General features: G+C 38.1%; 2 protein-coding genes across 2 annotated transcripts; one reads left to right on the top strand and one right to left on the bottom strand.

The window, feature by feature from the left end:
• The first annotated feature begins 922 nt into the window (after positions 1-922).
• Positions 923-3,604, top strand: LOC113725400 (clathrin light chain 2-like). The gene is made up of 3 exons (XM_027248546.2): positions 923-1,376; positions 1,794-1,947; positions 2,960-3,604. The coding sequence occupies exons 1-3, from the start codon at positions 982-984 to the stop codon at positions 3,305-3,307; spliced, it is 897 nt and encodes a 298-aa protein (XP_027104347.2). The 5' UTR covers positions 923-981; the 3' UTR covers positions 3,308-3,604.
• Positions 3,605-4,489: 885 nt separating this feature from the next.
• On the bottom strand, positions 4,490-9,218 carry LOC113725399 (uncharacterized). The gene is made up of 5 exons (XM_072073833.1): positions 8,415-9,218; positions 7,923-8,040; positions 7,022-7,136; positions 5,325-6,371; positions 4,490-4,987 (listed from the first exon to the last, which is right to left on the bottom strand). The coding sequence occupies exons 1-5, from the start codon at positions 8,605-8,607 to the stop codon at positions 4,730-4,732; spliced, it is 1,731 nt and encodes a 576-aa protein (XP_071929934.1). The 5' UTR covers positions 8,608-9,218; the 3' UTR covers positions 4,490-4,729.
• Positions 9,219-10,545: the final 1,327 nt, after the last annotated feature.

Raw genomic sequence — 10,545 nt, 5'->3', positions numbered from 1 at the left:
TGTGTGTTTAATATTCCGTTTCGAAAAAAAAAAAAAAAAAGAGAGGAGAATATGGTGTCTTCATTTTTTAAGACTCTTGAATTTTTCTTGGTTTAAAGCCTTAAAAAAGAAGAAAGGAAAGACTTGAGAGACAAGAAATTTACCGTGATTAATGTACCTAGCACTTGAGCTGCCGTTGGAGATAAGATTGTAAATGAATCAAATTGAATCAAACTTTCAACCTATCAGGTTGGATTCAAATTTTTTGTTTGAACTCGAATCCTATATGAGCTAAAAATTTAAGTTCAGGTTTGATTCAATTTAATATTTGATAGGTTCGAGTTCGATTCAAAAGGTCAAAAATCTATTTAATTAATATTAAATTATTACTAATACATATATAATCCATATAACAAAGCGATACATGTACAATTTTATATAAATTATTAATAACTATTTGAAATAAATTTTATTCAAAATTATTAGAACATTATCCAGCCAAATATGTAAAAGTTTGAACTCAATTCGATACTTTAATTGAACCTTAATTCCTATTGGAATTTGCGTTCGAATTTGTTAAAAATTGAAATCGAATTGAACTCTTAATGAATCAAGTCTGAAAGGGCTCAGTTCGTTTACGATCATTTACCAAATTTTCATTTTAGAAGAGAGGAATGGGTTAGTTGGTACAAAAAAAAAGTGTAAATAAAAAGTTCTGAATTCAAAATCTTCCACATAATATTAAAAAAAAAAAAGAGAAAGAAAGGAATTCTCCCATGTAAAAGGAAACTGATGCTGAAAGTTGAACACATTAGGCCCACCTTTGCAACATCCGAAGGGCCTAATGCTAGCCCATTAAACAGGGAAAAATTTATTAGATCCAGCGTAATGGACTCGCCCAACTTTAGTACACTTAGTTGTCCACCATATAAAGACTCGGGTAACCTGCAGCCAAACGCATTCTCTATTTCTGCAAATTCAGAACCAGAGGGGAGAGAAACGATGTCGTCTTCTTTTACGGACTCTTACGGTCAGTCGGGCGGCGATGACTCACCGGCTGGCTCCTCTCGTCCATTCGACGATGGTTACTTAGGCTACGATCCTCGCCTTTCGTCCCAGCGATTTGACTCGTTCTCAAATTTCGTCGAGTCCGAGTCAGTGAAAGACTCGGCGGCTGATGACTCCCCGGTCTTAACCTCGCACACGATTGCCGAAAGTTCGTCTCCAACACCGATCCATGTATCCGGTGGAGGATTTAGCTCCGATTTTGCCGAATTATCTCCTGAATCTAATGGAAAGCCGTTCGAGGACGGACACGCGGAGTCTAAAGGACCGATTCTGCCGCCACCGGCGGAGATGCAGGCCGAGGAGGGATACGCTCTTAGAGAGTGGAGAAGGTGATTTCATAGCCTGGTCACCTTGCTAAATTGTGTAATTTGTCTTGGTTAACTTCATTTCATTTAATCATAGTATAATTTCGAACTTTTTGGATTGAACGATGATTGGCCAAACTTGATTTTCAACCAGGAAGTTTTGGTTTTCCTTTTAACTGTTTCAAAAGATGGTACGTAGACAAAACTCTTAAAAGTCTAGACTTTTTTAGTCCATGAGCAACGTTAATGATCTAATGTATGCTTTGATTGAATTAGGAAGTAGTGATTAACTCGGTTACAAATTAATCGCTTCCATCCTACTTTCAGTTTAGTTGTTGTCAATCCTAATTTTATTAGGAATTTCTTTGATATGGTTGGACTTCTTCAAACGTGAATAAGTTCCTTTTTCAATATTATTAAATTGTTCTACTGCATACTCAGACAAAATGCCATTCGACTAGAAGAGAATGAAAAGAGGGAGAAGCAATTGCTGAGCCAAATTATTGATGAAGCTGACATGTACAAACTTGAATTCTACAAGAAGAGGCAGATTACATGTGAAAGCAATAAGTCCACTAATCGGGACAGGGAGAAGGTAAATTTTCAGTAGCAAACTGAGATTCTTCCAGCATTTATTTTGCCTGAGAATATGTTAGACAACAATTACAATTTCTATGCATATCTTGTTGTCTCAAATACTGTTAGTCATGATTGCTTCATGACTGCTCGTGGAATCGAAATGGCACTGAAAGATTGAAAGTGAGGTATTGTAGGAGATGGCTATGAAGTGATTATAGTTCCCAAGGTCTACTACATTTGATCACTATTTTTCATAGTTACCATGGGGAGCAATTATGCTGCTAAGGCATTGGGTTGAAAATTCTGCTTTCTGTAGGAATGTTAATGAGTAATTAATTTGTAGTAACTGGATTTGGTAACCTTATCAGACAGGTCAGGCAGTGTGCCTCATGGGTTGAGTGACATTCCAGTATGCACTTTAGTTGGTAATTGGGTTAGTAATTTGAAGTTCTGTGTGTAGAGGTAAGACGTGATATGCAAATCCCGTACGGAAATATTTAAATGTCTGAGTCAATTCAAATGTTAGGTGTCATATTTTATGTAACCTAAGCACATCATATCAGACCACAAGAGGGAAGAAAAGAGGTTTTTTTTTTTTTTTTTTGTGTTGAGGTGGGGGTGGGAGAAAGCAACATGACTAACAAAAAGAACATCCATTTAGAGGTTCACTAACCCTGTCTTGGAATTTATTGTGTGCAATCGTAGCTAAGCTTTGGTTTTGAGGGACTTTAACATACTTTTAGCCATGTCAACCTCTAGAGGCATTTGCCCTGGCTTGGCACATCGTGAGACTGACTTTTGGTCATTGTTGTTCTAAAACTTAACATGTTGGAGAACTGACATATAAGTTTGGAGTTCCACGGTCTAGTATGAATTTGCTTAAAGGCGGGGATGCTGTATAACATTTTTCTCTACTTTTTTAATGCTCCAACATGAAGGCATGAGTAATAGCCAATCTCCCAAAAAAAAAAGAGTGGGTGAGTGACGTTGCTTGTACAAATTTTCTGACCAGAATATTGTTTGATTAGGTGTTTCTGGCAAGCCAAGAGAAGTTTCATGCTGAGGCAGACAAGAATTATTGGAAATCAATTGCAGAACTCATCCCTAATGAAGTGCCTACCATTGAAAAGAAGGGTAAGAAAGACCAAGAAAAGAAGCCTTCTTTAATTGTAATCCAAGGGCCAAAGCCTGGTAAGCCCACTGACTTGGCGAGGTTGAGGCAGATACTTGTAAAGCTTAAACATAACACTCCAAACCACTTGAAGCATTCTCCACCTCCAGCCCCTGCAACCACAAAAGACTCCAAATCTGCTATTGCTGCTGCTGCTGATGCCACATCTGCAACAGTCTCTCCTGCGCCGGTGATTGTTGCTTGATTATCTTCTTCTGAGCTCTATCTTTTGTCGTGGTCTGTGTCGTGAAATTATTTTTTTACCTGTTTGTATAAAAGGTGGGTCTAGGCAAACTTCTCCATTGTTAGTATAATTGCTTCTAGGCTCCTCTTTTTTTTTTTTTTTTAAAGACTCGTCATTATGCCCGTATACTTTGGACTCTCTTATAGGTTTGGAAATTTTCACTTACAAGGGATGATATTTAGCTTGTATTTTGTATGAGGTGCTTTTTTGTATACCTTTTTGTTCAGCAATCGCAGAAGTATGCGCTTAGAAGGTTCAGTCTTTTCTTTGATATGATTCTGCGCAGGGTTTAATGTGGAATATGAAAGCAACCAGCATGATTCTAATAATTTCGTCAGATGGTGGTATTAATTTCCGGAGGTCACCATGCTAGTGAAAAGGTGGGTCCGGAATTATCTCCTATTATCGATGATTTTTTTTTTCTGTGATGAGTAAAATTTTCCATCTGAGAGGCCAACAAAAACCAAGCATTAAGCTTACGCGTTACAAGGCGCTGATCAATTCAACCAACTTAGAGAATGCGCTCTTAAGGGTGAAGAGCTTTTGGGCTTTATTCATTGCTGAAATTATAGGCCGGTTAGAAATTATCAGCAATCTTCTAATTTCAAGTGAACATATAGAGCGAAAGTGGGATACCCCCTGCGGATGCTACGCGCAGCTACAGAAGAAAGCAGCAAACCTTTCATGAAATATGAACAATATCGCTCATTTGCATCTGCCCATCCACACCGGATACGTAGTTGTGCAAACAAGATTAGTTTGTTAACTGATGCATGAGAATTCTACAAGAGCAATTCCGCATTCTTGAGTATTTTTTCCTTTTTTTTTTCTTTTTTTTTGGTACAAGTGAGAGGACTCGAACTCGAGATTTCTCTCACTTGTACTTCTTCCCTCACTCACATTCTCTTAGTCGATTCCTTTAAATGCAAACAACCTTCTAGTTCTAGTATCCCCCCCCCCCCCCCCCCAAAAAACAAAAAACCCCCAACCCAAAAGGAATAAAAAATTAGAGAATGGAAACAGCACATAACTAACAAAGGGGATCCCCAGTACTGTAAATTCGGGCAGCTACATATTCACTTCAGTTAAAAAAGTCCGAATGTGGCAGCATTCAAAGCTCATCAGAAATGTTGAAACGAGATAGAAACCAAACCTTCCCCCCACCGCCAAACGGTAGACAAGAAATATGGTTAATCATATTACTTTAATTGCTGATTATACAACGGGTTCAAGTGATACAGCTATCAGTCCATGAACTTTACACGAATCAAGCAAGCCAAATTTTGGTCAGTGCTTCCAGGAAACAGGTCTTTCAACTTTCACAGCCTCATAATGGAATAAGAAAGGAAAATATATCGACTAGTTATCAAGTTTTATTTTTCTTCACCTGGCACGCATGCTGGCAGGAGATCTAACAACTTTATCACTGTTAACGTCATCTTCTATTTCACCTGCATCAGCACACAGTGCGTTGTTGTTGACACTCACTTCAGAACTAGCATTACTGCTTGTTGCAAGGGGGGAATCAGAGACACTGAGTGTCCTGCTTTTAGTTGATCCTGATCTCACACTATACATAGAGGAGGCAGGGATGTTAGTCATCAGAGGCCGAAGATTACCAGGAATTGTACGCCGTATATCCTGCTCAAGAGGAAACACCAGTTAAATGATGCAAAGGAAAAAAACAAGCAAAAGAAAAAGAAAAATACCAGTTGACTTTTGACCACTGTTTACAAAAATCTAACCTCTCACAACTAAAACCACACAAGGTTAAAGAAGACCATGGTTAAGAAGTAGAACACAGAAACAACTTTCACCAAATGTGTATTGGAACATCTAGTAAGTGTGACAATCTGGCTTGATCTAACAATGTAATACCAAATAAACACTTCCAATGACCTATTTGTACCAAAGCACAATTACAAGATTCTAAATGAATATTCTTAAATAACGAAAAATGGAGGAAATGGAGCCATACCATATGCCTTATGGCCATATCCAAGGACTTCTTAGAGAGAGTTCTTCCAAACCCAGAGCTGTCAGGAGATGAAGACTTTCCAGATAAGTTACTTAAGGGTGAATGCTTGTCATCTTGTTTTGGTGGAACCAGCTTACGCATATTTATTACCCTTTCAACCATTTTAGTGCCAATTAAAACAGGGCTCACATTGTCATTTGCTTTGGCATGCAATCTATTCCCAGCAGGCACAGAGCTTCCACTGCTGTGAATAATGCCATTAGGAGGTCTTCCTCTTGATGGAGAGCATGATTGTCGCCTGACCCTTCCATTTGCCACGGGCTCGACAGATGAAGATCGAACAGTGGGACCTCCAGGCCGACCCCTACTTGCTGAAACAGGCCTATCTGTTGGTATTGATGTCCTAAGATTTGGAGGCGCATCAAGGGAGAAGCCAGGCATATCTGAAGGCTTCCATGGCCTCGGTTTCACAGTCGGAGAACTTGAACGTGCTGGCACTGGGTTTTTTGTGGTGCTAGAGACCAACTTGGTAACTGATAAGGAGGATGGAGATTTAACTGATGGCACAGATGTAATTGTTGCACTTGATGTTGTTGCAGGCCTACGAGTTGGAGTTGCTGACCTTGATGTAGGCTTCGATGCAGGTATACTTGGCCTAGCAGTTGGCGTTGATGATCTCACCATAGGTCTGGAAGTAGGTGTAGAAGATCTTGGTGGAACTGTTGGCTTGGCTGAAGCCAAACTGGCACGTGAAGTAGGTGTTGCCGACCTTGTAGGTCTAGACATGGCAGCTGATGTTGCTTTGGATGTTGTGGTTAATGACGGCTTTGAACCTGTACTTAATGTTGGTTTAGGTGCCGAGGCCATGGTAGATTTAGATGTTGCAGTTAAAGTGGGGCGCCCAGTTGGTGTAGAAGGCCTTGATCCCCCTGATGAGGAGGGTCTGCGAATTCCTGCACTCGAAGTGGTCAACCCAGTAGATGAAGTTTGCTGTCTAGATGGTAAGTTGCTGCTCCTTACTGCATTCTCTGTCTGTGGATTTGCTAACTTCAACAAAGCAAACAAATTGCACAATAAAGTTACTGCCACATTCACAAGTACATACTCAGGACGTGTCAACTACATATTAAATTACAGTCATAATGATAGTTCTAAACTACGGAAGCCTTAAACAGGATGTACTGTTGACCTACATTGTCTTAACAGAATATCCAAGTGCTGTTTAAGAATATATTCAGCAAATCATATGATGACATCAATGTTGGCCTAAAACACAATCAGATAGGAAGTTTACTTATTTTATTTATTTTTCATCCTTTTGGTTATGATAATCTCAACCTCCCCGATATACTGCATTGCCAATTTTCCTTTAACGAAACCCCTATCAAGATCCCGGATAAAAAGACAAACAAACTACAATTTCAGCAGAAAATGGAATGGTTCTCATCCAAGGAGATCCAAATTTCATTTGGCATCCAATGCTTGAAAAATGAATTGAGCGTGAGTTTACACACTGCTTTTTACCATATAGGAGTCTAAAGTGGCTTTGGTCAATCACAGGACATAAGTCAAAAACTCAATATTCTAACTCCTCAATTTAGGCCATATGATACTGTAGATTTCGTATTACCAAAATCCTCAAAGATTGCAAAGTCTGCACACAAATACTTATAATCTTATTCTTCTTAAGCTCTTACCCTAGATTTGAGTGTTAAGGGACGAGCTTTAGGTGTTCCCAGCTGACTCATAACAGTTTTCTGAGATTCCATCTCCAATGAAGGAAAAAGGGGAGTACCAGGAGGTGTAAGAAGCCTGAAAACATTAGATAAATATAGAAATAAATAAATAAAAACGCTTATAAGTACCTTGTATTCAAATTAACAGAAAACCATCAATTTCATGTTTCAGCTAATCCTCTTTAAAAAAAAATTGAAGTAGAAATCTCTCATCGTGAATTCCTAAGAAAATACTACCATAGACATATGATAGTATCCAATGTTCTAATTATAGTGCCTTGACGGACAAACATTCCAGATCATTAGAACTCCATGACTATAAGCTTCTTGCATGCGACTTCTACTAGCCAGACTAATGTGTAAAGTGTGTAAAGTGCAAGATACCACAATGGCCACAAGTCATAAAACAAGTACTTTAACCTCTCAACTGAATTAAAAAGACAAGGATATAGGAAAAGAAAATAATATATAATTTTGTCGATAAACATACAAGGGTAATGCTGTGTCCTGATCCACTAAAGTTGCCAGCAGCATAGAAATTTTAATTGACAAAGGAATTTACAGCAAAGAGTAAAAAGAATGGAAAGTGCAAAGTGCATAAGCAAACAACACTCACAGAGTCCTATCTTAAATGTGGAAGGGTGAAATAATTTTTGAGCATTAAACGCATCAGCTATAATCCGTAGTGAAAAGTTTCATCAGTGCAAGGCTCTAAACTCTCTCTCACTTATAGAGTTAATGTTAGGCATTAAACTCCTTCAAAAGCTAGTGGTAAAACAATTACCAAGCACAATAACTCCATAAATTACAATACCCAATAAGCTCAAGACCAACTAAAAAAAATTCAAATTCACCAATGTACCAATCATAATCATTTTTATCAGTGTCAGAATTCAGGAAATCATCAGTGGCTGTCTTTCGCACTGGTGCAGGCGTTGTAGATGCAATATTAAAAATAGGAGAACTACCAGATTTTGTGCCTGCAAGCCCAAAAGAATTAAAAACAAAATCAATAATCAAAGTAAACGATGCTAAGAGAAAAGGACATATGATTAACATAACAGTGATCCAGAAAAATAACCGGTAAAGCCCACGAACCTAATGCTAGTATTATATCCACTTTATACAATAATTCTACGACTACGCACTTGTTTAATTGGAGAAAGCCATCGGATTACGTCAACAAATGGCTCAATATTCAAATCAAATCTATCAAAAGATCCACGCACCACCCAACAACTACCACAAAGACGAAATTTCCATCAACTTCAGAACAAATTCCAAATAAGCCTTAAGAGTTTTTAATAGAAGAAAGAAAAAAACATAATGTTAATCCAAGATCAACATCTCATACCAAGGGAAGCATCGAAATCGTCGGAGTTGTTAAGTAGAAGAAGATTGTTCCGCTCCTTCTCGCGTTTTTGCATCTCGAAAAACAATGCCAGCTCCTCATCTTTCTCCTTCATCATCGACGTCTTTAGACTCCCCATTTGCAGCTGCTGCCTCTGCTTCAACCCTGTCTCTTCGGCCCTAAAACTCCGATTCATTTCGAGAAACCAAAAAGTTTGCACAACCACACAAACCGTTTCCACAGCCACGCAAACCCTAAAACACTTAATTCATCACTGTTTTTTCACCTCAAAACCCTAGCTTTGTCGATTCACCACCTCAAAACATAAACATTTAATCCCTATCCTTCTCAACATTTTATCCAACAATCACAGATCCGATACTAAACCTCGAACGCTCTCAAAATTTCAGCCAAAAATCAGCTCAGACTCATCAAGCTTTTCGCATTCTCCAGAGAAAAAAAAATCCCTCGCTTATTTCGATAATGTCAAAAACTAGGATATCAAAACATGCTCTAGGATGAAATAAACAGCATTGGAAAACACATATTGAAAAAAAATTTTGGAGCTAAAGGAAAGGAGGAGGAGGTTTTAGTTTAGAGAGAGACAGAGAGAGAACCTGAGCAAGGACTTTGAGATCAGAAGAGTGGCAGCGAATGTTAATTGGAGGGGTAAAAGGGGGGAAATAACAATATAACGAGGGTTGATTTTGATATTTTCGGGGCGTGGGCTCCACTAGATACAAAGATTAGAGAGAGAGAGAGAGGGGAAGTCACGGGGGTGGGGTAGTATTAATGCAACTAACAAAAACGAGTGTTTGCTTGTTCATCTCCTCTCTCTTAAAAGTTACGTTATCAGATTTTCAGATTGTTCTTTCTAGCTTTCTTTCCTGCGGGACGGATAATTGCGGATCCAAGCCCCCTTTAGTTTTATGTATTTGCGATCATGCTCCTTGAAACTTCCAGATTTCTTTTAATTACGTACCAGTAGTATGTTTTTTTTAATGAGACGTTAACAACTAATCTAGTCTACTCTTAACCTACTTCTACCTAGCTTACCGGGGGTTACCGATTTAAAAAAAATCACAAATAATAGCACGTTGATAAGAGTTAGGGTTTGAATCTTGATCTCCCAACCCACAAAAACTTTAAAACTTTTTATGGTGGCCAACAACTCTTCACGTACTAGTAATATGTTATATGTAGTTTTTTTGGCTTACAAACAGGCTAACAAAGCAATAGATCTTTTGAAGTTACTTTCCTTACTTATCGTGAATTATGAATTTAACATCCCAAACTGTCTATTTGTATCATCACTGAAGATCTATCCTTCTTCCGACAACCCCATCAAATCCACTCCAGGGCTCCTCGTTAATTATAGATTCCACTTTTCTCTCACGGATCACAAGTATTTGCAGATATGATAGAATTGTACCTGAGGAGATTTGGCGAGGAGGAGGGGATGAGCGACGAAGAGATTGCTGAGTTTTGCTTCACTAGTTGAAATCTCCGTAACTGCTCAAATCTTTAAATCAACTTAAATTTGACAGATTATTCTTGTGGGATCTTACTTTCTAGTTTGGGAAAGAATCAGTTTATGCCTTCGTGAATGTTAAACAGAGTAGAGTACTTGCAGACATTCTGTCGAATTTATATGTTAAAAGTTGAACCAAACATCACACAAATCTTGAAAAATCAAATTTTTTTTTTTACAGAACATGTCTTTCACTGAAAATATTTTCTCATGGAAAATATTCTATGTTGAAACAAATGGACCCTTAAATGTGTAAATTCTTAAAACGGAAAATGATTTTCCCTTTTTTGAATTATCAACATAAGTGTTGACACGATAGCTTTTCTATTTTATATCTACTCCTACTTTATACTAAGGGGGAGGAGTAGGTCCAGATAACTTTTTTATTCTATATCTACTCATACTTTACATTAAGAGAGAGGGGTAGGTTCAAATGGCCAAAGAAAAATTATGAGGAAATCGGACCACCACTAGACAAAAACAAGTGCCTTTGCACTATTGGTAAAATTTTTAAAAAAATTCTGAATATGAATGCAAGTCAAGGGATTTAGTCGTTCAATCTGCACCCAAGAAGAGTTTTAAGGCTCTCCCTAGCTGCCAACG

The sequence above is a fragment of the Coffea arabica genome, chromosome 2c (genome assembly GCF_036785885.1).
Source record: "Coffea arabica cultivar ET-39 chromosome 2c, Coffea Arabica ET-39 HiFi, whole genome shotgun sequence".
NCBI lineage: Eukaryota > Viridiplantae > Streptophyta > Magnoliopsida > Gentianales > Rubiaceae > Coffea > Coffea arabica.
Note: the sequence above shows the minus strand (reverse complement) of the source record. Positions and strands in the feature narration are given on the sequence as shown.